This window comes from Manacus candei, unplaced genomic scaffold, assembly GCF_025592945.1.
Source record: "Manacus candei isolate 608988 ecotype Guabito, Panama unplaced genomic scaffold, ASM2559294v1 h1tg000037l, whole genome shotgun sequence".
NCBI classification, from domain to species: domain Eukaryota; kingdom Metazoa; phylum Chordata; class Aves; order Passeriformes; family Pipridae; genus Manacus; species Manacus candei.
The window spans coordinates 3,948,587-3,975,702 of NW_026138085.1; the positions used below are offsets into that span (position 1 = coordinate 3,948,587).

The window sequence follows — 27,116 nt, forward strand, 5'->3', positions numbered from 1 at the left end:
AATTGTCTTTTACAAAAACCTGTGGCTCTTTGTCTTGATGTAAATCAAGCACAGAATAGGACAATCTTACCCAAGCAGGCCAAACGAAGGGAAGAAAAATACAAGGACATAATTGAATCCCTTCCCCTCAGTCAAGTCAGATGGAGCCTCCTTATCCAACAGCAGAGGAACTTGGGCTCTAATGGAAAGGAAATAATGTGTCTAATTATCTTCTAATGCTGATTGTAGTGCATCTGCATGAAGTGAGTGAGTGTCATCACCCAGCATGGCACTTCTGCACGTTCAGGCACCATTAGTTATACACTCATTAGTGTCCGGACATGGGGAGAGAGGAAGGATGGAGATGTGGAAATGCAGCAAATCAATAAAATAGTGCCAAAATCCTTGTTGCAAAAATCAGATGCCCCTTTCAGATGCTTGTCGCTGTTCAGCAAACCCGTCTCTTCATGTGATTTTAATGGATTTTAATGGATTTTAATGCATTGCTTGATAAATAGATAGAACTGATCCACATCAGATTTCTGCTTGCTAGATAAAAAGCAGAAGTCAGCCTGTATAAAAGTAAATATTCCTACTTTCACTGTGGCAAATTTGGGTGGTGTAAGTCAAGCTGAAGAACCAGAAACCTTCCATGAACGCTGTCCTGGCAGGCAGGATGTTGTAACAGAAAACAACAGTAGATTGCAGAGCACATTGGTTTGATGAACCTTATAAAATAATCAAATCTTATAAGGGAGCCACAAACCCTCAAAAATCCCACTTTATGTGGCTAGATTTGAAAATGGAGGACTGCGTTAAAATTTTAACCAACATAATTTGTGGCTCAAAACATGTATAGAATGGCAAACCTTACTTTCTGATTATTAAGTTCTCATTCAAGTGATGTTTATTTAGAGTCTACTTAGCATGTGCCCCAGTGGAAATATCAGTGAAGATGTACTTGAAATACTGTATTACTGCAGTTTCAGCTCTCAGTGAAGAGATTTAATGCTAGTGATACAAGCTGATACCAACTGTCAGGGAATGCAGCGAGGGTGGCTGAAAGTTGTCTCTCAGCTAAGCACTTGGTTGAACTGATTGACAGAAAGTTTGGGTGGCAGTGACAGTCACAGTAAGGCTCTGAGCATCTGGGTACCACGTGGAGTAAATTGGGCTCCATCTATAAAGATGCTGTGGCACAGTCTCTATTCATCTTTGTTGGTTATGATTAGAATTGAAGGGTATTTTCCTAACCAGGAACACGCTTCCCTCGCAGATGACAGCAGGCTGTGCTGAATTCCACTCACACCGCAGCTGAAAGGGTGGAATCTTGCTGGGCTCCCTGGCAGGGTCTGCAGCACACTCACTGGGTGTTCCCACAGTGCTGCTGGCCTTCAGAGCTCCATGATTTCCATTCAGGTGCTCAGAGGCTTTCCCCAGTGTCTGAAAACTCTGGGCAGACCTGCCAGCGCTCTGTCAACCCTCTTCTCTCAGCTGCTTCCCCAGGTCAAGGTCGTGGTGGAATTCTGCCATTAAAACCCAGGCACCACTGGTCCCGTGCTGAGCTCCTCAGTGGCACTGGGGCCTGCTTTAGGATCAGGGACTGGGCAGTCTGTGTGATCCTCTGTACTGTTATAAAGTTGGCCTCCCATGCCTGCATTTCAACATTCAAACAACCTTTATGCTTTTGCTTCTCGTGCTTGAGGGCCACCCCACAGAGTCGCAGCGCGGTCTCCAGTACTAATAGCTCTTAAGATGGTTTTATCAACATCACTGTTGTGCTCCAAAACTCTTCATAAAAACCTGTGTTTTAATGCCCATAAAATGAAAGACCTCATTAACAGGAGAGCTCTGGTTATTGAGGCTGGTGGCTTGTCATACTGACTGATGTTTCCTGATCCTTCCTGGAATTTGCCTATCTGTGCCCTAGCATCACTTCTCTGAGTTAATATGATCTTTTACTTCTGTTTTTATGTCAAGTGGGTTCTTCCAATAAACCACAGCTAGAATCTTTTCGTCAGATTCCTGTTTACAATTGTTTTTTTAATCCTCCCTTCTCTTTGCAGAGACATCAGCAAGAACCAAATAACTGACATTGCGCCTGACGCATTCAAAGGCTTGAAATCTCTCATTTCGTTGTAAGTAGAAAATAGAACTGAATGGGCATTTGGGGAGAGCTTGCATGGAAGAGGAATAAAAATGATAATGTGCTGTCTGGGGGAACATATGTTTCTGTGTGCAGTTGCCAGCTTGCGTGAAGCATCTGATCTTTTGTAAATGAAAAATTGGTGATGAAGTTTAGGAGAGACTGTTTACAAGTCTCTAGTAAACTCTTTTATAGATCCACACCCCCAGGGTTGCTGACTTGTTCAGTTCTTCACAAGAAGTGCATTAGTTGATCTTCATGTGCACCTGCAGTCTGGACAATTCACCCCTACTCCTCATGGCCCACAAAAACCTCACCATAGCTCACACATTGTTTGGTGGTGTGGAGGAGTTGGGAAAATACTTCCATACTGAATTTTTCTTCCAGAGTACAGAACTGAGATTACACTCTCTTAAGAGTTTTTTGGTCTATTTCATTTTTTGTTGTTTTTTTGTTTGTTTGTTTGTTTGGGGCTTTTTTTTTCAAACTAGTTAGGGAAGAACCTAAGCTTGTAAGAAAATGTTTATATTGCTTAGCTGTAATTAGTAATTTATTAAGCTGGAAGGGGTCTAAAATATGACTTCACACAAAAGATAAAAAGAAGGTAGGATCTCTTGACAGCCATTCATTTCTCTTTATAGAGCACAGAAACTGGTTTAGCACCAAGTTGAACTTACTTGCAGCTATATTTCAGCCTAGGTGCTCAGAGCACTATTAAAATAGTGGAGCTTTTAATGGGTAAAAGGAGCAATGCAAGGTCAGAAGCTGCATATGGAGGATAAACTAGAATAGACTGTTAGAAAGAACCCAGGCTGAGAGAAGAGGGTAAGCACAAATAGAATGATATTTGCTTGTGTTTATCTTAAGGATAGTTTTAAAACAATTATCTCATTAATATTCATATAACACAGCTCGATTCTTTAAAGAGTGTAGTTTGTTTCTATAAGCTGCCATAATTTTATTCACTGAATACTGGGTAATTCTGACAAACTGGATAAACTTGTTGACTAGTACTAATATTAGAAGGTTATTAGGTATTAAACTTACATGTTACAGTAAACCTCTGAGCCAGAGTTCAGAAGGATTTGCCCTTTTTTGTGACCTGAATCCAGCTGGGAGAATGCCAGAAATATATATTAAGTGTTGCTGGTGTTTGTTGAATAGTTTGGGCAGTGTTATTCAACATGGTGTGGAAATGGTCAAATCCCTCAATGCTGTCTGGAAACAATTCAGTGAGTGAGTGACATTTACTGAACGCTACAGTTTTGGCTTAGTATGAAACTACTGCTGATGCTGCAGTGCTACAGCTTTCTGGTCTTGGCAAACCTCCTGATTTAGGAGTGAGCTGGACAGGCAAGACATTTCCACTGGGGTTGGCCTCCCAGTGCAGAATATATTCAGCTTTAGCTGTAGTTAATTCAGATACCCCCCGATGGCCTCAGGAGTGGGATGAAACGCATCAGAGTGGACAGAGAGGAAATGAGAATGTAAACTGGGCAGGAATTTATAGTGTTTTGACTTTCATACAGAAGCAAGTGAAATGACTGTGTATTCTCTGCCCAGTCACCCCAAATGATATTTTAAGTAAATGATGTTTAAATACGTTTATATCCAAGTGGGTAAAATATTGCTTAAGTTAATGCTAAAAGGTTACAGGGGAGAAGAGAGAGGGCAGGGAGATGAGACACAGCACAGAAAAAGCTGTAGCAAAGGAACTGCCTCTGAGCAGTCTTTCTTTGCTTGGTGTTGTTCTTTGCCTCACTTTTCTTCTACCACAGACGCACAAAGCTGTTGTAACACACAGTTTCTGTTTGGCAGACTTGTTTCTAGGACAGTATCAGCTCCAGTTTTGAAATTGTCAGCCTCCTCCTCTAGGCTCAGTTGTCCACTATGTTTTTACTTTCTTCTGAAAGGTTTTACTCTTGCTTTTCATTGCAGGTAGGTCTCATATAAATGTTTTCCCTATGGTTGACAGGCAGTGGTTGGTTCTCTCCTTTTTCGTAACCTGTCACCCAGACCTTTGGCAGATTCCTCCCTGCTGGTCACATCTGTAGTTGTTACAATTTCTGAGCCCTGGATATCTTTATGGAGCAAGGTTATCTGCTGGTCTGCAGAACCTGGGTTTCACTGAAGAAACCTTCCCCAGGTTTCTACCTCTGAGAAGCAGAGAATCTTCTTTCCTCTGATCTCTACCACAGCCACCAGTCCACTCCTGTCAGTCACAGAAAGTGTAAGAGAAGATGAATCCTCTGAAGTGCCAGCCCTGCCAATGAAACTGCTGAAGGGGGAAGAACAAGGAGGTGGAAATGAAGTGAGACAGTTGCTTACTGGTGTTTTCCAGCTCTTAAGCAGCTCACTCTGTCGGGTGCCCCAGGCCCCAGTGACTTTAGCCAGCTGCATGCCCTGAAGGAGCACAGCTCTGCATACGGTGCTTCAGCCCAGCTGAGAGCAACTTTTATTGTCCATATACCTCAGTCAGATGTGATTGGTGCATACATTTTAATGAGGCACCACCGAGGTTTAATCCGTGAGCAGAGCAGCTGGACTTTGCAGCTATCTGAGTTAAAATCAGAGGAAAGGAGGGGGAAATATTAATGCACAAATGAAAGCAAGCAGCTTGGTTTCCATTAAAAATGAAGTACTGCTGTACTGCCTAAAATCCTTGCTCCTTCTCCTCTGTATTATTCCCATTTTCTGCCCCTCCCTTTCCTCCCTGCTTGCTTGCAATTGCAGTGCTCCCTATGGGTCTGAGAGAGTGAGAGTGCTTGTCTGGAAGGCAGCCAACATTGTTAGACTGGCTGGCTAATGGAGCCCTATGTACAGTGGGTTCTACTCTGCTTTCTTCTGAACTGAACTTAGGTTGGTGTTTCCAGGCAGAACCGTTTCTCAGAGTACTCTGCCTATTGTAGAAAAAAATTGGTGCATTACAGTTTTCAGAACACAGGAATGTTTATTACAGAAGCCATTTCCCCTCAAATATATAAAACTTAAATCTTGAAAAAGTGCTAAGTGATCCATGTGCTAGCAGGTCATAAGTTTTTACTGTAAATCTATATATTTTCTTTAGCAAGAAATCCACCTATGGGAGTCAAACAGGTCACAAAATCTTTATGCTTCAAAGTAGTCATTTCTACCTTGGGTTTTCTCTGCGTATAGCAGAAGAAAGGTAAGTTTGTTCTTGTGAGGACTCAAGACTTCTCCATTCCCCACACTCAGGAAGAAATAAGTTATTTTTTTATGCTCATTTTTCAGTGGGATTTCATTCCCTGTTCATATGACTCTGTGGAACAAGGAATTTCTACTATTTTTCTTAGAAACATTTGGACATGTACGTAACTTTTTTTTTCCTGGTTGTTACAAGAATAAACAACCAGAATCATTGTTCTTAAAGAAACTTTTTTTTTTATTATTGTTCGTAGAGTTTTCTGGCTTTTCCTTTTCTCCTTGTTGTGTCACAGGCAGGTCAGCCCTGGGTCTGTATGTTCTGAGGATTTAATTCCGTTACAGTGTCTGAAGTTCTCTTTCAATATTTAGGCATTAGGGCTTAGATCCTTAGCATATTTTTGGTAGGAACCTTCACAGGTTTGATATGAAGGTTCAAACCTGCTTATGGACAAAACTGGGGCTGCAGTAAGATCCATGCTCTGGGTTTGGGAGAACAGAGTTGTGGAGAGCTTGCTGTAAAGCCATGGCAGGGAATGGAGAGTGTTGTGGACCAAGGACTGAGAAAAAGGGCCTTTAGTCTTAAAAATGCCACTGTGGGATTTAGGAGGAAGAAGTTACAGTGCATAATATCAGTGACAGCTGCTGGGCAAATAACTGCTTGTCTCTGGCAAAGTCTCCCCTCTTGAAAAGCTGGAAGTACTTCTTTGTCTTAGAGAGATCGTAGTGTGGGGCATATGGTGAAGGCTGTGAGATGTTGTGATACTGCAGCACTTGGACCATAGGAAATATCCAAGATGAGAAACGAATAATTAGAATTATTTGAATCTAAAAAATCAGTAATGTGGCCATGGCTTTCATGTTGGGGTTTAATCTTACCATCCAATGCTTCTTTCCATACAAACACGAGTGCAACCAGTACCCTTGCACTGAGAAGTGTGGCAAGATTGGTTGCTTGTAAAAGAATGTGCTATCTGAATTTTTAAGCAGAAGTTTGAGAAATACTGAGTTTGTAGTGCTTGGTGTTTGTGTTCCATGGTGAGCTTTGCCCTGTGCTGGAGCTGGGTGGGTAATGACTCAGCCCAGAGCACAGGGGCCAAATTAGGAAGAGTTTCAGGTTTCAAAATTGCTGCATACACTTTCTGAAGTAAATTAATTTTTCATTTAATCAACTTGAAATCTGTCTAATATCAGTGAGAGGATTGTATCAGCATTTGGTTATTGTTAATAGGATCAAAGATGAATGTTATTCTTGGGGTCCGTAAACTTCCCACAAATGTAGGTTTGGAAGGCCATATCCAGACTGTCTGGGGACATTTTATGAGATATGACAAAATAGTCTAAGCCTTCAGGGTGTTAAACTGCATGAATAAATTTTAGACCACTGCAGAGGGAGAATTCCTTTGGTTTTGTTCATATACTGAATTAAGCTAGGGAACACTTTAAAAGCTTAGATCATCAGCCTGGGCACAAAGACAAGAGACAGCTTAGGTTTTGACATAGCAGTCCCATTTAGACCATCATCTCCTGGATGATGATGTATGAGGTGTCATTCATGGTGATTTGAAATCTGCAATAAAACACTGTCTATTGCAATAACTGCCAAACTTATTTTAAGGTAACAAATTGCTTTGGATAGTTTAACTGTGATTTATTTAGCTTAACTTGTTCTGAAGAAATATGAAATAGTGCAGGGGAAAAAAAATTACATGTCTAAGTTTCTTTCAGATATTAGAAATTTATTGCTGTTTTTATCCCTATCAATTCCTCCTCTTTTGAAAACCTGGATTCTTATTGAACCTGTGCCATTGTACATAGCTTGGGAAATATAATTCTTCCTAGCAAGAATTGTTTTCACAGTCTGAAGGAAAGTTAAAAGCATTCTGAGGACTGAAAAAGACATTGCATAAAGTCACAATTTGACACTTCAGTAAGAATGTTTCAGCCAAGCCAAAATAAAGGAACACTTAGCTGGAAACCATATGGTCTAAAGTAAGGGATTCTGTGCTAGGCTTTCATACCCCAAAAATCTCTGTATCACCTTCAAGGGGAAAAAAAAATCTCAGTATTCTGTGATCTGACTTAATGAAGCAGCTAAATTGCAGCTACGTTTGTAAGTAAGGTGGGCTGAGAACTGCAAAATAGAGACAACACAGCAATTATTGTTTGAAACCCTTGAAGGTGGCACGTTAAACTTCAGTGAGCATGAAAGGGAGGGTACCCCCGTTGGTGAAGTCAGTGCAAATTCCTTCCTTTTAAAATTGTTCAGGGGGTCAGAATGGATAGAGACTGTGAAGAATCACTGAGAATTTTGTTTCCAGACCCTGCTGCTGAAGGTTTGATGCAGGCTTAGTTACCTTCTCATCCAAGAAAACACAGTTGTGGTTATGTGTGCTTCCAGTGCTTCCTTTGTCTGGTGTGTCCCAGGCTTGTAGATGAAGCCATGCAGTGACTGTTTCCACCCTTTAATCTTTATTTTTAACTACTTACAACATCCGTTGGATTAATCTGCAAAACCTGAAGTTTAGTAGTAACAATTAATTATTTAACTGGAAATTTAATATCTAATTGTGTCTTGGAATAGATGCATTGTTGGGGGAATATTGAAATACGATGCCAGAACCAGGCTGAAGAAACATAACGCCTCATTATGGCTGTTATATATTTGTATAATTTCTTCTTGCAGATCCGTAATAACTCTTCAGGGTGCTTCTTCCAGGGATCTCCTCCAATGCTCACAGTGCTGCCAGGGGTCTGTGCTTTATGTGGTGTCATATTTGTCAGGCCTGGGGCTCATTTGGTCTCCTAAAGTTGAGAAGCAAATGAAAAATCAGGAGCACAGTAAAAGTTTTCGTAATTTTTTGGTGTTCTAATAAAAGTTGTTCTAATTCACTGATTTACTGTCTATTGGCAGCAATTACTGAGCTAATTTGATTTTTATTACGTATTAACCTTGTTAGTGTATTTTTAATAAGAAAATATTTTGAGTCTAACATTTCAGGTGCTCTGGGATGGGAGAAGGGTCGTGTTCCTGGGCCAAGCCTGCACTTTAACCAGGCCACCTGCATGTCCTGCAACATGTGTGAGGGCTGCAAGTGAACATCCATTTTTAGAACTTGTAATGCCATGGGCAGATCTGCTGTAATTTATCTCTGCTGGTAAATTATTGAAGATTTAAATGAAGTTCTTGAGTTGATTTGGTTGTGTTTCCCTTTATATGGCAGTTTGAAGTTGGGTTGTTTTTTTTTTTATTAGGGGTTTTTGTTTGGTTTCTTTTCTGCGGTTCTGGGAATGTTGAGGTGATGGGCAGCTGGCAGGAGGAGAGGAGAGTGCTGCAGTAATACCCAGCCTGGCAGAACCTGACCAATGTCATGTTCATTGGGATGAGGATGATTTTTCTGTCTTAAACAGAAAAAAAAAGAAAAAAAAAAGAGAACTCTGAGGAAAGCAAGTTTTCTGTGCTTTTTCTTAGAGCAAGTGGCCATAAGGAACTCCAGAAATGGGGTGCAGTGCATTGGGATCTCCCCACCTCTTTGCCTCTCCCTGCAGCCCTGCCATGGCAGGCAGACGTGGCATTAACTGATTTGGCTCTGGGTAGTGCTGAACATGAATATGAATTAGAGATGAGAATATGAGCTCTCATACTGACTTTTGTTTAGCTGTTAATCTGTTCCAGTGTTAATGTGCCACATGCACATAAGCCCAATTAGGTTGGGAAATGCTTATTTTCCTTTTCACGGCTTCTAAAAATCGAAGCTTTGTTTTTATTTTATAAGCTATTTTAATCTGTTTTATTTTGCTGAAAATAATAAAGGGCATGTATAAACACGTCCAAGGTTTAAAATTCAGTGACACACTGCACTCTGACCTTCTGACTCTTACATTAAAAGTAAATGAAGGAATTACTCTGAGAGTCTTATTTTGCATTCAGTTGTACCATGGGTAACAACTGCACTGGGTGTGAGTGGGGATTTCTTTAAGGGTTTACTTTCCATAAGTGTTTTTACCTCTGCAGCCAAAATAACCCTTAGGCTGGAGTGCGGATGTTTTTACTTTCCATGAGTATTTTGTAAAGTTTATATTCTCAACTCCTTCTTATATGATAGACTGTTCTGAATTGTTGATCACTGTTGATGATCCTGCTATTTCCCAAACTAAGGAAGATGTTTCTCAAATACCTCAGAGCTCATAAACTGAACTCGGTATGCAGATGATGTACTTGCTAAAGAAATCATCTTTCAGAAAGACTGGAAAGTGAAATGAGTGTAAACTGGATTCTGTGGGCATTAAATTAATGTTTTAACCTTTTACAAATATTTTATTTGCAGAGGTTTTGCTTTTGCTTCTTGATACAGGTGCACACATCAGTTAAAAAAGTCTGTGAGTCAGCCACTCACATGTTGGTTCAGAGCCCAGTGAAATTCAGTGACTTGAATGTTCTCCCATAGTTTGAATCTGCATCTAAATGGTCCTGTTGAACTTCTCAAAGTTCAGCCACCATTTGTCTCTAGCTTTGGGTAGAGTATAAAAGTCTGTGTGACTTGCATGAAATTTTGTTGAAGTAGGAAATTGTGTGTGTCTTCTGAAGCTGAAGTTAAGAAACAATTAGGAAGATTTACAAGCATTCATTACCCACAGAATACAGTCACTGGAACAGCACATTAAAAGCCAACCTCCTGACTCTGCAATAGATAAAGAGAAATCATGTCACATTTGTTTAGGGAAAATATAATGCTGGGTGATCACTGGTTTCTTGGGTAGCACTTCAGTTCCTGCTAGACTGCAAAAGTAATGAAAAATGAAGTTTCAAGTTTGGATTTTCATATTTAAGTGGTGTTATTTTATTTAGAGTCATTTTATTGAGGCTCAGAAATGAGCTGATCTGGGAAGGCTCCCCCAGGGGTGATAGACTTGCAGTGACTGATGAAGAGTAAACTGAAGTGGTGATGCTCTGGGAGGGCCAGAGGGTATTGGAAGGGGTCTGTCATGCCAGGGAGTTTGTTTTTCAGTATGTCTAACTCTTCATAATATTTCAAATGTTGTAAGACAGGGTAATTGCAGGATTTCAGCCAGCATTCAAGCCTCACATGGCTGTTTGATTCATTGCTAGGATATTGTTCCACATGAAAAAGTTAGGGAATTAACCAGTTTAGTGGCACATAAGCACCAAAGTTTTGGCATGAGCTGGTTTATAACCATTTACCATGTCCTGTGCAGGGCATAGGAATTACATAAATACTGTTTTGCCCAATTTGAAGTCTATTAAAATGTTTAGGTAAGGGAAAATATTTTCAGAGGGACCCTAATCATCTTCCCTTTTCCCAGGACCCACGGAAGCTCCTCACGCACTTTCTGGTTTTGACAAATGTTACCATCTTGCAGTAATGACATGAGTAAATACTTCAGCCATGATTGAAATTCAGGTGTTCTGTCAAACGTGATTTTGTTCTGATCACTGGGTAGCACATCTCAGCATAATGGTGCTTCTGTCCCTTTTCCCCTTTAGTTCAGTTTCCTGAGGATGATATATGTGCATTTTTCCATTAAAAATGAAATATTTTTTAATATTGAAACTGAATCGTGGATACCAGGTCATATATTTATGGTTGAATAAATATATACAGTGACTCTCATTTTTATTATTAAAGCTTTACTGATTTTTATAACTAAGCCATGCCTAAATTATTTTGGAGTTTCTGAAATACATGTCTACTTCCAGTTCAGGATAAATTTCTTTGTATTAGCTCGTTGAAATGGTAACAGCAGCTGGTGAAGCCATAATATTTTATCCAATGATGCCTGTGTCACATTTCATGCCAATTACTGTATCTTAAGAGACTCAGTTATATGAAATTTTATCTACAACCGGCTTGTGCTCCCTGGCTTTTAAATTCAGTATTGCTGAGCGGAATTCTAGGTTTTTGCATCAGACAATGTGCCTTTCAGTGGTTAAAATATTTCTAAAAAGGGTGAAAAAAAAAAAATCCCTTAACAGAATGAAAAATATTTCAGATACAGATTTTGGATGATGTCCAGTTTCTACATTAGAAATGCTTTCCAACACCAGACGAAGCCTGAATCATAACGACTCATTTAATACCATGTGCTCTCTGAAAAGAAAATGAGATCAGTGGTTAAATGAAATGCCCACAGATCCTGGGCATGGTGCACAAGATCAATAAAGATGATAATGCAGAGATGTGGGAGGACACTAAACTGGGCTGTTATTTAAGATTTATTTTGTCTTCCTGAATCTTGCAGAGTGCTCTATGGAAACAAGATCACGGAGATTCCCCAGGGCCTTTTTGATGATCTTGTGTCTCTGCAGCTGCTGTGAGTATGATCCCTTCCTCTCCTTTATTTTACAGACTAGCTAGATTTACTGGTTTTTTCAGCTTCTGACATTAATATCACCACCTTTTCCCCTGCAAACTCACTGGGATGTGCTAGTCTGTTGTGTCTGTGTCAGGCAAGAGGGAGGCAAGGGCTGAAAAAAAAAGAAAGGGAGGTGTCAACAGTTTTATAGCACAGTGTGTATAATGGATAATAGACACAGAGGATTTGAGTGTGGGGAGGAAATGAGAGAGGCAGTGAAGTCCAAGAAAGGAAATTTGGTCACCGGCTGATGCGTGGGTGGGGATGCCATCTGATTGTTTTTACACATTTAGCACTTGTGGTTGAATGTCTGGATCTTTGAGGGCTGTGCTGCCAGTACCTGCACAGGCAAGGGAAAGGGCACTGGGAAAGATCTGATTGTTGCAGCTCCTGCTCAGCTCCATCTTCTTACGTCAAAAGCGGCTCAGCTGCGGGGGAAATGATTTCACAAGATATTGTGATTTGAGGGTTTTATGCCGTGTGTGATTTAACATGATCAGGGGAAGTTGTATATGGTCAGTGCATATTAATGTAGCAGAAAAAATTTCCTAAGCCAAATGTGAAATTGCAAATTTCACTCCTGTCTCCATAATCACATTGGGAACCAGTAGCTCCTTCAAAGAGAAGGGAATCATCAGCCAGACAGTAGAGGGAGCAGAAGTGAAGTGAGTTTAATGTGTATTCCTAATGTTCTGATTACCATCATGGATGATGCAGTCAGAAAATAAAGGTGATATGTCATAAATTAATCGATTCTGGTTTATATCACAGGCAGCACTCAGCTCCCAAACAATAAATCATATAAAATATAGAATATAACGTACCTTCTGGACACGTTATTTTAAGCCTCTCTGATGATCCTGACATAGCCAGCAATGAATATCCAGAAGTTCATGATTGTCATTGGGGCTGTCACTGTGATTGCAGTCTTTGCCATCCTTATCATGCTCTATAAAAGTAAGCACAGGTTTAGATTGGAAATTCATGAGCAAAGCCAAAGAAGTAAAATGAAATAGTTACTCTGTATGGTAGGGGAAGGACTACTCAGACGTGTAATTTATCCATAAGATCTTGATTGCAAACATGGACCACCCTGTTCTAGACAAGGACAAGTGAGAGCAGCTGTGGTTTGGCTGTGACAGCCCCTGAGCTGTTCATCTCCTGCTCACACTGCCAACCATTTTATCTTCCCCTTTGGCACACACACCTTCTGGCAGCTCCTTTCCTTTCTCCTGGCCCACACCTCACAGGTTTGTTGTAACTCAGTGTCTCCATGGGCAGCAAGAGGAGACTGTGTATTTAAGGGGGAGATGGTTTGCCACGTGGGAGGGCAATAACTGAGAGTGCTGAGGAGCTGGGACTGGGTATGGCAGAGGTAACCAGCAGGTTAGTCCTTGTCTGAGCCTTATGATAGTCCTTGGCCCTAAATGTTTCATGGTTACAAGTTTGAAGTGATACAGTTGCTCTGTCTAACCCAGGACACTTTACAGATAGGATCTTTCCCAGTAGGAAAAAAAAAAACATAGGAAAAAACCCCAACTCACCACATGGATCAGAGTGTCCTACAAAAATAAGGGTCTAGAACTTGTGCACAAGGCGTTAAACAATTTTCAAGACCTTTATACTATAGTCCTGTATATATTTCAACCAAGATGAAGTAATTTTCCCGTCAGAATTTCAGTTCAAGTGATGCCTTATTGTAAAGGAGATAAAACCTACATGCCAGAGAACCAGAACCATTGAAAGGGGTTGTGCTTCAACCATTTAAACATTCTCAAGCTGAGAAGATCTAAGTAGGTTGCCCTATTATGGGATTTCCAGAGCATTGATGCTGAAGCCTTTCAGGGTCTTTGAAAGTGTTTGAATGTAAAGTATCTTTTGGCAAGGAGAGCACTGAATGATCATCCTTTAAATGCAAACAGATGTTTGCACACTTTTCTGATTGTGGCTTTGAAGCAGCTGTTATGAGATTGCTTGTAGTATTTTAATGGGCACTAAAAAAATAAATGGCATTCGTTGGTCCTAGACCTGCTGTTGAAGAATTGGAAGAGTGCCCTGTGATTAGATCTAATTTAGTGTTCAGTGGGCACTAGATTGGATTTCTTCTTATTAGTCTGGAGACACACTGATAAGAACGCTCTGATTAAGGTATCCTGGTAGCCTGTCTGATTTCCTGAGCTGGAGCAGAAGGATTCTTGAAAGTGTTATGGTGAAGCAGAACACAATGAGAAAAAGGGAGTCCCTGTGGGTCCTGTATTATATAGAAGGAAAAAAAAATCACTGTGAAATTGCAGAAAGGAGAATAGTCTTATTAATTATTTTGGATAAGACTCATCAGAATTTCTCAGAAATGTCATTATCCTTGTGTTTAAAAATACTGTCACAATATAGGCCCAAATTATTGCCCTTGTATTTTGGCTGAATTGTCCCGTGTAAGTGCCTTACATCTGCAGACTGTGCTGCTGATGTCAGGAGACCCATAGCTGGGTAAAGTCACACTCAGCTCAGGCCTGGTGGCACCTTAAACTGCCCTGTTTGACTTGGGGGTGTGGGACATGAATTTGGAAAAAGTTTTAGACCACCTGGCTGATCTTACCATTCTGTGTTTCTGTCATAGAAGACAGAGGTGGGTAAGCCAGTGTGATACAGTATTTGGCAGGAAAATAACTAGGCATGGTTAGATAATAAGGGGTGGTGGTTTCCTTGTTGTTTTTCTTGTTTTGTTGTTTTTTTCTTAAACCCTATGGGGTTAATACAGAATGTTGCTTATGAAGTTTTCATTATAATTAGCTGTCTTAAGTAGTTGACATTCCCCACAGAATTAATTGCAATTGAATTTTTGTTAAATTGCTGATTTCACAAATATTAAGTCTTCCTAAATGTGGAGTTGTACCTAACACAGCAGCAAACATCATTCTACAGTCTGACTGCACATCTCTTCTGTGGAGCAGGAGCCTTTCTTGGACCATGTAGTTTTCCATATCCTGTTTGAAGTTGTCCAGGGAGAGGATGCTAGAAAGCTGCTGTAGCTACTGTACCCTGTCCTCATACTTTCTTTTCAGCAGGTTGGATCCAGTGTCTTCTGAGAGTTTTAGGTCATTTTGCATTTGAGAGAGCTATACTTTTTTCCAGAAAAGAATAACTGGAGTCTGATTTTTAGGTTTGTTTTTTTTCATATACAGTGAACTGAAACTTTCACTGGGGGAGCAATCCATCCAAGCTGTGAAATAATGTTTGATTAATTAACATTGTTTGTGTATCTTGCATTTGAATACCAAAAGAATAGCGAGGGCTCCAGTTTAAGGTGGAAGTTTTCAAGTAACCCTTTGCTGCAGACAGTTTGAACTCCTGTCCAGGAGCCCTTCAGCCCGACCTCGGTCTGTCTGGAAACAGGGAACATATTTAAATGTCCTGCTCACCTGTCTTTCAACTTCCCTGGAATGTGGACCAGGTCTTTCAGGAGCCCTTGAGTTTGCCAGCGTGCCTGCCAGTCACTGCACAGGGGGCAGGGCACAGCACTGAGCAGCTCCCTGTCTCTCAGCAGCTTGTGACAGGGATCGCTGACGGCTCCTGCCCGGTCCTGCGGTGAGCTGGGGGTGACGGGCACTGACTCTGTGAGCCAGCATTTGTCACAGCTAAGCCATACACCCTCTGCAACCAGATTAAAACAAACATTCTGGGAGCCCTTTTATTACAGCCCTGCGCCGTGTGCTTCGCAGGGCTCCGCTTCCTGGAACGAGGAGGTATCATAAAATCTCTGCTGCTTAAAGACACTGTGTAGCAGAATAATATGGGGGGTGAGGTCTCATTTTTCAGATGTCTGGCAAGTATCAGTTTTCAATAAATCCTTCTCCTTGAGGAAATTTACTTTGCACAGTTACCAATCATAAAGTGCTCGGGCGTGTTGATCCTAAACCTTACAGTTGTGATCCCCATGGCTTAGTGAGCAAGAAAGAATCCCCCCAGTGGGCTCTGTTTTGATGTTGCTAAACGTGGATCTACTCCTGGGGTACAGATACATCGAAATCAGAGGTTTGTTGTATTCCTCTCTCAGAAAACAAAGCCAGAAGCCAAAATCTTACAGCCTTCTCCTCTTTCACCTAATATTCTGATCATTAGGGAAAACTCAACACTGCAGTTGTAAAAGACCAATAATGTTGGTGGATGGAGTTTGACATATTGACAGATAAAATAACTTCAAAAGCTGCGAAAAATTGTCACTCAGCTAACCTGGGTTAAAATTGGAACTAGGTCTAATATTTACAACTTCAGCTGACCTTTACTTAAAGTAGACTTGTGTGAAGTGCCAAGTCATGTGTGCACTTTCAGGAACTGCTGTTATCAGTCTTCCTAAAATTCAACTGGTCAAATTCTGGTTTGAGTTATTCTCTTTTTTAGCTTGCTTTTTATGCTGGTTCTCCTGGTATGAATAAGCAGATAACTGGTACTCCCATCTCTTTTCTGGCTAGGTTGCTTGGAAAATATCTCCATGACAAATTTGCCAAGTTTGAAGTGGTTGTCTTGATTTGTAACTGTAAATTGAATCCCACTACTGAGGACCTTAAAACAGGATCTACCAATTATTTATTGTATACTTATGAGGGGCTCATTAGAAACTCAAAGGCAATCCAGAGATGCACATACCCATACATATTATTAAAAAAAAAGAATGTACGCCAATTCCAGTATTTGGCATTGTTTACATTATACTGTTGTATAGATAAGTATCATTAAACAGCTGTGTAAATAGCATACAAATGTCAGAATAAAGAAATTACAGTTTCCATTTACAAGTTCTTTATAGCACTGTAGTCTCTTCTCCTCCCCATAGTGATCTGGGCTTTAAGTGATGTTTAAAATCTTCATGCTCTGTGGAGTTCTTCAATTTTTTCATGAAGAAAGACAACAGGCAGTTAAAAAAGAGACCTTCTGACCAGATGTAAGGGGGAAATGTTTTCACAGCAGTGTCAAGTAGTTGGAGTAGGCTGCCCAGAAAGTTGTGCATTCTCTGTCCTTGAAGACTTTAAAGACCAAGCTGAATAGAGCTCTAAGCAACCTGGTGTGACCTTAGAGCTCATCCTGTTTTGGCAGTCTAACAAGACAAGAAACCATTCAAGGTTCCTGCAATTCTGAATTATCCTGTGATCTGGTGAAATAATTATTTCTCAGATAAAGCACATCTCTGCATTAACTATGTACAAATCACCTTTGAGTGAGGTTCAGACCAGGTGACCTGAAGGTCCTTTGCAACCTGTGTCAATTCTGGGTTCTGTGAATCCAAATTCTTAGTAAAATGACGTATGAGCTTTTCTCTTGATAACTCTGAATATTTCTGGCTACACTCATCCTTTTAGTCCAGGACAGAATGCTCTCTGCACAGACCTATTTAGTAGCTTTAGAATTGTTTTCCAGCCATTTGCCTCAAGGTTTTTTCCTTCAGATTTCTGCATTTAGGCTGCTATTGTGATAATGTTACTAAACTCAATAACTGCTGTTAAAGTGAGGGAGCAGCATCTGCCAGACTCAGAAATACAATTACAGTCAAGCACTAATGAAAGACTGCACCAGCATCTGCCTTTTCTGTGCCACTTGTGCAGCCTGGCTGATGCAGGTTCCCAAAACAACCACTGGTTCCTACGTCAGTGTGGAATTCATTAGTTCCTCTGACGCCAGTGCTCCGAGCTGGACCCACCTGACAGAAACTCTCCTGCTTATCAGAACATGAGGAACCAACTTCCTGATAGTGTAGAAAGCTGATAAAATGTGTTCATTCTGTGGTGCATCTGAATTATCATGTGGTTATCTGGAATCAGCTGTGACCTTATCAGCAGGCACAAGTTAGACAATACTGAATTTTAAATAACAGAAGTCTGGATGCTGTGACAACACGTGCTTATAATTCTCCAGGTAGTAACAGGAGTACCACAGGGTTGTTTTATGGATGGTGTTCAGCTGGAGTTGCAGTTTTTTGGATCAGAATTGAAATCTTTCTTTAAAATCTCTCCAGAACAGGACTGTCAGACTGTCAGACTCTGTGCTTCCTTCTCGACTCATTATCAGCTTGTGACTTTTCCTTTTTAATTTACTTTGAATAAATTTGTCATCACCATCATCCAGCTTCCTGAACATGGAGAAACACTTGAAGCTGTTTCAAGCAAGCATGATGATGATTTCACACTGGTTGTTATCAATTGAAGCACTGACAGACTCTTCAGTGGTCAGTCATCACATTAGAAAATGTAAATTTTAGTAGATGTCTAAGTATCTTGACACAGTGGGAGGCAATCAGAATGTTCCCTGACAGTTCAGGCCAGTTTAAAACATTCCTGAAACCTAATATACTTATTTTGCCAATAAGTAAGCAGGAGCACACACATTTCTGTCATTAGATGTTGCTTGTCCTTGACTGCTGGGCTGACCAAGTACTTGACTGGATGTTGCCATATTGACACTTGAGCTGCTCTCCCCTGATAAGTCGTGTTAAATCAAAGATGACACTTGGTTCCCTAAGAATGTCAGGAGAAAATGCTGAAAAATACATGCTGATTTGTTTTTTTGACTTCCTGTGCTATGTGTTGTATATCCTAAGGAAAAGTTCCTGCTGAGTTCTTTCCTTGCTGCCCTACAGTGCCTTTGAATGTAGGTGAAACTTTTGGCTATTGATTTTCTATAAAGGTCACGTCTGTTCAATTTGTATTCTGCTCTTACCCATGCAAAACTGTTACCCGGTTCTCCTTTTCCAAACAAGCCTCCTCTGCCTTTTATATCTGCCTTTTTCTGGTGAGTTCTCATTTTCCCCAGTGGAGTCTGGCATGTGGGATGTGCCAGCCAGTTCACAGGATGCCAAACATTTTCATTCTCATCATGTTGTCGCTGCTGTCAAAACACAAAGCTACTGAAAGAGGAGGAGAAGTTTTTTTGGTGCCTCTGTGAAGCTTTTCTCCCTGGCATTTTGTTTTTGGCTCACTGATGTACCTTGGGTGGTTCCTGGTCCATCCCCTAGCACCAGAGACCAGCCTGCAGTCCCCAGCCTGTGCAAAGTTGCTCGGCTGCTGTTTGATTCTCCAAGTTGTGTGGTTATTTGCTGATAGTTTGATTACTTGACTTCCCTGAGATAAAAATGCAAACATTCCTAGAGGTAAAAGCCATATAAACATTCCCATTTGCTCTTAAAAACCAATTTTTTCAATCATTTTGGGTTTGGAGTTCAGAATGTTATTTAAATGTTAATCACTTGAAACTGTGCTTGGGCATATAATTCAATTACGGGACCATCTTAATTATGCAGATGGTGCTTATGAGCAGCTGATACAATTACAGAGCCAATTCAGTGCACATCCATTTCAAGGGCTTAGCTGAAACACGTTATTATTTCAGGGTGTGTGGACAAATCCACTTTTTCAGGAAATGGGTTCACGGAATTGTAATAGTGCTCTGCTCAGCTCACTGCTCTCAATGGCGTGTAAACCACAAGGTCTTTAACCATCCTCCTGTATTCTGTGGTGGTCCAAGGCTTGAGAGAGGTTTCTTCATGTTTTTAACATATCCAGAGGGATGAAAATGGAGAACTTGGGTTAATAATCCATCATCCCTCTGGGCAGCAGGCGGTTTTATTTCTGCTTGAATTTTTAACCTCCCTTTGAACGCCGCCCCACATCTGGAGGCTGTGTGCAACTCTCATCCAATCAAGCTGATAACAAAATAGGAAAACGAGGGGAATTTACTTGCACCATGAATTGGTGCAAAATAAATACCATGTAATTCCTGCTAAAGTAAGACTCAGCTTTTAGTGCTGTGCTTTCTCTTGGTGTAAATCCAATAAAAGGAGCCCTTAGTATGTTTTACAGACTGGTTCAGTGTTTCTGCTTCCTGGAATATGTTTTTCTCATCTGCCTTTGTGTTAGTTTAAAAAAAACCTCTTATAGCCACTTTTAGCTCCATGTGAGGCCAGCCTTGTATACCTAATTAATAATTAGATGCCATTAGGGGGGCTGGGTTGGTGAAGAAAGATTAAGCAAGGAACTGGAATTTATCAAGGGGAATATCCACAGAGGAGATACTTTAAAACAACTGAGGGGTTTTAAAGGAAAATGAACCTTAATGCTTCTGGCCAAAAGTCGTCATCTAACTCACAGTGAGTAGGAGGAGAAAAATTTTAGGGATGATTTATTCTGCTTTCTCACAGTTTTTTGCTTTAGGTGAGATTAGGGACTACACATATTGCATGGGTGATACACAGAATAGTGTTGTCACCTCAGAAAAGCTCTGTAGGACCTTAATTCCCACCTCTGAGCAGTCTGCACAAGCATTTTCCTGTTCCAGATTCCTCTGATGCTTAAAGGAGAGTGTGAGCCTCTGTATTTGTGGCTTTATAGAGGATCAGTTGCTCTTATTTTTGCTATTTGGCTCTAAAGGAAATGTCACAGATTTTATCCCCATGAACCCAGTCATTGAAAATTCATGCCAGGAAAACTCATCACATTGTGAATTCTGTTTTCCAGCATTGGGTTTATTCATGTTTTGTTGAAACTAATGAGAGAATGACTCTGAATCCAGTGTATTCACTGCAATTCCAGGTCAGCTTTGCTTGAGAGGATTTATTCAGTGGGATGGTTAGACTTCAAGCCCAGTCTTAGCACAGGAGTGAACAGCATCTGCCCAGCACAGCTCTGCTGTGTCTGCACTTCTTAAGCAGCACAAAAAGACATCCTGGTTATCCACGTGTAGAAATACAACTTTAGTTCTGTTGTAAATTCTCTTATTTCTGAGATTGTTTTCATTTTTGCTTTATGCCTTGTTGCAAGTACTGCTTGCAACATAGACTATCCCTATAACAGTAGAAGACAATTAGCATCTAGTAAAATAAATTGAAGTACACACTTGCTTTCAGTTTTCTTCCTGTGTATTTTGGATGCCATGGAACAGCTTATCCAACCTGATGTGTATTACCTAAAATCACTGTGGGACCAGTGCTCAAGGACAAGGGGTAGAAATCAAAGGATTTGTAATCCTAAGAGCATGTTTGGGGGTGTTGTTCAAAACTCAGTAGCTGGTTCTGCCTTCTCATACCTTGCTAACCTGTTCTTAATGGATAAGATACTGTACAAGCAGGAAGGAGAAATGCATAATATGGGAGAACCAAGAGAGGATGAAAATTGCTTTGGCTTGGACACATGAATGGCTACAAGAAGCAAGCAGGAAGGGATGACATTGCTCTTTGCTGTGTTTCCTGTAGCCTAATATGAAAATTACCCTGTTACTTCTGGTGGAGTCAATGGGAGTGTGGATTAGGTGTCACAGAAATTCAGATTTCAGAGGGGTCATACTGGTGCTGCTTATGATTTCATAAAATTGTTTTAGCTATTAGTTCATGCAAAAATGTAACCTCATTTCTCCATCATTGCCTTCTTATGGGGTTTTGCCTTAAATAATGTCAAACTTCATTTTCCACAACATGTAGAGGAGAGAACTCAGCTAAATTGATACTGACTTTTCAGTAGGCTGGAAAGGTGAGTTCTCCTCTGAAGCCCCCTCATTCCAGAGCATTCCTGTTCTCCTGGAGTTCTCCATACTGCTCAAGTATGCCTCCATCTCCTGTACATCACAGTTGCTGGAGCCACTGGCTGCAGTGATGAGGCTCTGCCAAAACAACAGCAGGAGCAGAGAACTGTAACGAGTGTGCCATGTTCAAAAGGTTTCAGGAATGCAAAGGCAGAGCAAGCACCTTCAGAATTACTTTTTGGAGCAAAAGAAAGGCATCATGTGCAGCTGCCAAGCACACACTTCCTCCCTGGGAGGCTGCCCCGTTGTCTCTGCTGGTGTATGTGCAGTGTGTTGAAAAGGGGAGCTCCCCATGGTTTTAGTGGTGTATTTGAGATGCTGCATTTGTTTGCTGAGGAGTAGAGGATATATTTTCCTTTTTTCCTATAACCATATCCATCCTCTGATTTCACATAAGTGTGGTGCCTTGTAGAGAGCCACAATAATGCAGCCCCTCAAATTCATTGACAAGGGAAGAATTTTCTACCCAAGAGAACTTAATTAACAACATACATTGTTTGCAATTTACCATTTTTCCTCGGGCTGAGAGTAGTCAAAAGATATGGATTTTGGCTTTTGTAAGAAGAATAGGTAATTTCCTGCCTCTTTTCCTTCTGAGTGTAAGATACCACCTATGCAGATGATGGTGACAATTTAAGTGTTCTTGTGTTTGATTGTCTCAGCAGGAGATCCAGCTCGTTGTTGGGTTTGTATATACTTGTTATGCAGGACAGAACTCCACTTGGGTGATCTAAGAAAACTTGCACAAGTACTGTCCAGGATTTTCTGGCTGAACTGATTAGTGTAGCTGTGCAAAATGTATTTTTTAAAAAATAATTTAAATTGCCTTTGTGCTGCTTTTTCGCAACTGCACGGGGATATGGTGTGACTGAAATGGAGCAGGTTCATGGAACTGTAGGACAGTAGAGTTTGGAAGGGTCTTCAAGTGATCACTAGACAATGAGTCTGGAGAGCCCTTGCTTAAAGCAGAGCCCCCTTATCAGGTCAGATCAAATTATCCCTGCACTGCTTATCAAGAGCTTTCAAACTCCCAGAATTTCGGTTAGACTTAAGGCAGCTGCTGGTAGAGAAAACTCGGGGTGGGGGGGGTTTGTGAAGGGTTCTTCTCATTGTATATGAGTGGGTGCATGGAATAGCAAGGTGAGGAGTATTTGCTGTGTCTGTGTATATTAAGCTGAAGGCTTCCTTAAATATTTGTGTAGAATTTTGAGCAAATTGGGAGGGGGCTGGGCATACAAACCCCTCGATCTTTGCGTGTTTTAAGATGGCTGGCACTGTCACATATATAGACATGTATGATGTATGTACACACTGTTACTGTATATTCCCCAGCTATGAGAGCACTCATGTTGACTGTTTTCTCACCTTTTAAATGTATGAGGAAAATGAAGCCCTTTCTTTACATGTGGGTTGGCTTTGTTGACTTGATTAATAATTTTTTAGACTTAACCCCGAAGTCCGGTCTATCTTTATTTGATTACTACAAGATGAACGAATTCTAAACCTTTTCTCTGTTTTCAGGCTTCTCAATGCCAATAAGATCAACTGCCTGAGGGTGAACACGTTCCAAGGTCTGCATAATCTCAAACTGCTATCTCTTTATGACAACAAACTGCAGACCATCAGCAAGGGGCTCTTTGCACCTCTGCGATCGATCCAGACTCTGTGAGTATGCAGGCAGATCACAAATGACAGCTCTCTCTTTTCCCACCAGAGATGTTGCCTGTCTTTGCAGCTGACATTAAGACAATTTGGAAGAGACATGAGGGGAACAGCCCCTCCTTTTCTCACAGAAAGAAAAGGAGCAAGAAACAGAAGTATTGCATCAGTTCAGCAATTGATAGCAAGGCCAGCTGTTGGCACAGCCTGCCCATGGTGACATAAATGTCATAAGTGTGTTAAGCTTGTACTGCTTTTTAGGAAGATAATATGTGCATTTGACTTATAAAACACATTAATAGCAGATTCTATTAGAATCATTGCCTAAAAGTTTTAATGAGCTAATGAGTTGGAACCTCTCCTTTCTGGTTCTGAGTCCTGCTCATCGACTGTGGAAATGATGCCTGTGCTTATGTATATTTATATATATATGTATATAGTTGGAAGTTGTAGGACCTGGGCATGACACAGATGGTATATTTCAGCTGATATTTCACTTCAGAGGAATGATATGTTGTATTATTTGATCCATTTAGAAAATCCACTGAACATTTTTGACAGTCTTTGAATTTGGAGGCATTAGAATAGGAGTCAGAAGCTAAAGTACAGGAATGACTCAATATTTTGGAGAAGAAGGTCTCATCCTAAAGCTGTGAGTTGTAGGATAATAAGGTAAATAGTACTCCTTCAGAGCTGGAGTTGGCAACCTGATATTCCAGTATTAAAATATGTATGAGTATGTATATATACACATACTGGAATACACAGGCACATTATAAATGTATCTGCACACACATACTGTAGTACTGGAAAGTTTTGTATACAAATGCACATATGTACTTTAATACTGGAAATGCATTGGCTGAAATAGTTTTGTAAACATTTTAATTCATACACAAATGAACTCATAGGGATGATTTCTGGCAGCAGTGTTTCTGCCACCTCTTCAGGCACAACCTGAGTTTTCCAACAGATACCTGGCCAGTATGTCCTGCTGCAAACCACTGGAATAACCCTCTCCAGTTCTGTATATGTACACAGATGTAAACAGGGGCTACAGAGAGGGTTCATTCACAGAAGTATACAAGGTTGGGCAAGTTAAACAACAGGCAACACCCTTAAGGTATAAACATTTCCCCTTGGTCTTCCAGGGTATTGTTGGCATTCCTGGTGGCCCTTACTTAGAATGGACTTGTTGCTTCACACCACGACACTTCTTCATGAAATGTTTTGATTCATGCTCCCATTTTTAATACTCCAAGTGATTGCCCTCTTCTGTGTTTATTCTAGAGCTATAAAACCAGACCCATATCGTGTCTCTCTGTGCTTGTTTGTTTTTTGGACCTTTCACACCACAAATGGCTCTACTGCAGCAGTCATCTTGAGTTTCTTCAGGCCCTCTCTGCTCTATATGCCTTCCCTTCCCACTCCTGCACAGCCATTGCCCTGTTGTGTTTTATACTTATTCTGTTAAATGACAGTTCATAAATATAACTACAAACAGAAAAGAAGTTTCTACAGGTGGAAAACAGTAACGGAGGCTATAATTTTACACCTCTGTCCAAACCAAATTGAAACATCTGTCTTTTCTTAAACAGTCTTTGCAGATATTGGAGAGCTGTGTCCTGCTCCCCTGGAGGTCAGAGGGACTGATTCAAGTTAGCTTAACTGAGATCAGAACCCAGCTCTGGGAAAGACCTGACAAACTCTCCTGACAGTGCTCAGTTTTGTCAGGCAGAATGAACCAGAACAGCAGCAGAGGAATGCTGTTTCTCTCTAAGATGCTCCAGTAGGTTTCTGTTACCAAAGTCTAACTACCCAGTTAAAATCAGTGCTATAATACCTATTTCCAGTTGCATAGGAAACAGGTTGTGCAAATTTTGGTGAAGGATAAGTTCTACCTTGCATAAACAGTTCAGTCTTGTAAATAAGACTTTTTGCTCCAGGAAAGAATACATGTAAGGAGAATACTTTTGCACATGATGAGTATATGAAAATATTAATTTCAGTCTTGTGAAGAGAGTCCTGGATCTCTTCTGGCTTTGCCCAAAAGGTCCAAGGAACTTCACTAATTCACATTTGATCCCTAAGAAACTGAGTTGCTGATAAAATTTCTATTAAACCAGGATACAAAATGATGTCCAGGTAAGGTACGTTTCTCTCAAAAGGCAGCACGTCAAGCTTTCAGAAGAAAACGCAGGACTTGGTGACAGGAGGTCTGTGTCCTTTAAAGCGGGCTTTGCCATCTCAGTTTTTGTTTCCTCCCTCAAAGCACTTGCAGGAGGCTTAACGAGCTGTGAAACGTGGTAGCTCACAGAATTCTCCCATTCATGTGCGGCTCTGTGTGGTTTCCGCCAGGCCTGGGGTTTGGTGGGTGTTTTTTGGGGTTTTTTTTTTTGGGGTGGGGAGCTTATTCAATCCCTCCGCTCCTCAGGTTTGCGTTTTGTGAAAAGCGGTGATGGAGCGCGGTGTCACGGGTCACTTGTGATTAAACATGCCATCCTTCTCGCAGACATTTAGCTCAGAACCCATTTGTGTGCGACTGCCATCTGAAGTGGCTGGCTGATTACCTGCAGGATAATCCGATCGAGACGAGCGGCGCTCGGTGCAGCAATCCCCGTCGCCTTGCCAACAAACGCATCAGCCAGATCAAGAGCAAGAAGTTCCGCTGCTCAGGTAATTCGTTTATCCAGCCTGTGCTGCACTTTCAATTCAGAAATAAGCAGGTCCAGAGAGCCTGCTAATCCAATCTGCGGGACAGTGTTTGCTGTAATGGATATTATGGAGCATCTCGTAAAATTAAATTTGGAAAATTCGGTTAGGTTGTCCAGAAAGCCAATTAGCTTATGGATTAAAATAAAATAAAATATTTAAAAAAAGTAGAAAAGGCAGTCTATAGCTGTCTTCTGGGTGTCTCTTAAAAACAGAGGAAAAAGATAAAAGCTTGTGATATGTAATTGTAAAGAATGACTAAGTTATGAAATATTTAGGGAAAACAACAAAGATGTGTGTAAATCCATGTGGCAAATGTCATATTTTGAAGGTGGGGAAGGTGGCTGGGTTGTCATTTGTATTCAGCCAGAACTCTTAGTGACCTAATGAGGGCTGAGCTCAAGTAAGTTTTCAGATCTTAAAGACTGAAAACAGTGTGAGTAAGATTTTTATACAACTGGCAGTGGGCATTTCTGATCTGGGGTGGCATCGAGTCCCAAACTTTCATAGACTTATTGTCTTTATATCCACAAGTAGCATGCCTTAATTCAAGCAAAACTGTTGGTAAGACTTTTGGTTTCAGCAAGTTTTGAATCAAAATTTGCATCATAATTTAGGCAAAGGTTTCGTGTTGTGTGAGCTAAATGGAAAAATGTTTGCACTTGAAAATAACCTCCAAAGTAATATAAACAGCTTTTTTCAACCCTATCTCTTCTTTATGATTCAGCTGTCAGTAAAAGGACATTTGCTGCCTTACACAGCACAACCAAGTAGATGACTGCTTCTTCATGTGTTTTTCCTATTGCTTGTATTGGTTTTATGTATTTTAGATGACTGCTCTTTTTTTTTATATTGTAATGACAAGCAGGTTTCAGTGAGCAAATCTATTAGTGTGTACCGAGAAGAAAAATGACTGTTATTGATGGAGTACCTTGCAGTGTTTTCTATGAAAATTACTATGATTTTTCTCTTTTTTCCTCTGAAAAGAAACATGATTAATTGTGTTCCTGGTGGTAAAAGATTAATGACTCTAGATGGGGATGCAGCATGAAGCTGAGTGGCAGCAGCCCAAAACAAGCTGTTGTGCTTTGTGCATCTCTGAGAGCAATGTGCCGAGCTAAACCTTCCCTTTATGGGGAAAATAAAATAAAGATAACTTCATTTGCAGCCAGCTTTTCTTGGGCAGGCTTGTTAAGGTCTTTAATCCCTTGTGACTCAAGCCACAACATTTATTATCAGACCTGAAATTATGACATATTTTGTCTAGGTTTCTGGATTGTGTCCATCATAGTAACAAGATAATTAGTCGGCAATATTCATATTTAAAGAAACTGGAAATGAAAATGCATAAATATAATTTAGAAAGGAAAGTAGACTGCAGAAACAGATCTGTATAAACCTGTACCCAATTTGCCATTGTTATTTTCTTCTGCTTTTATTAATAGGCTGGAGAAATTAATGTTATGTATGTGCATGCATGCTTTGAACAATGGTACAGGGGATTGGATAAGGCAAACACCAT

At 40.6% G+C, this 27,116-nt stretch overlaps 1 protein-coding gene across 3 annotated transcripts in view; it reads left to right on the plus strand.

The window, feature by feature from the left end:
* The window catches only part of SLIT3 (slit guidance ligand 3), a 477,653-nt gene that overhangs the window by 322,779 nt on the left and 127,758 nt on the right, over positions 1–27,116 (plus strand). For all 3 annotated transcript variants that reach the window (XM_051793681.1, XM_051793682.1, XM_051793683.1), the window contains 4 exons: positions 2,046–2,117; positions 11,549–11,620; positions 22,745–22,888; positions 25,395–25,558. In XM_051793681.1, the coding sequence (XP_051649641.1) occupies positions 2,046–2,117; positions 11,549–11,620; positions 22,745–22,888; positions 25,395–25,558 (452 nt within the window). The remainder of the gene's footprint in view (positions 1–2,045; positions 2,118–11,548; positions 11,621–22,744; positions 22,889–25,394; positions 25,559–27,116) is intronic.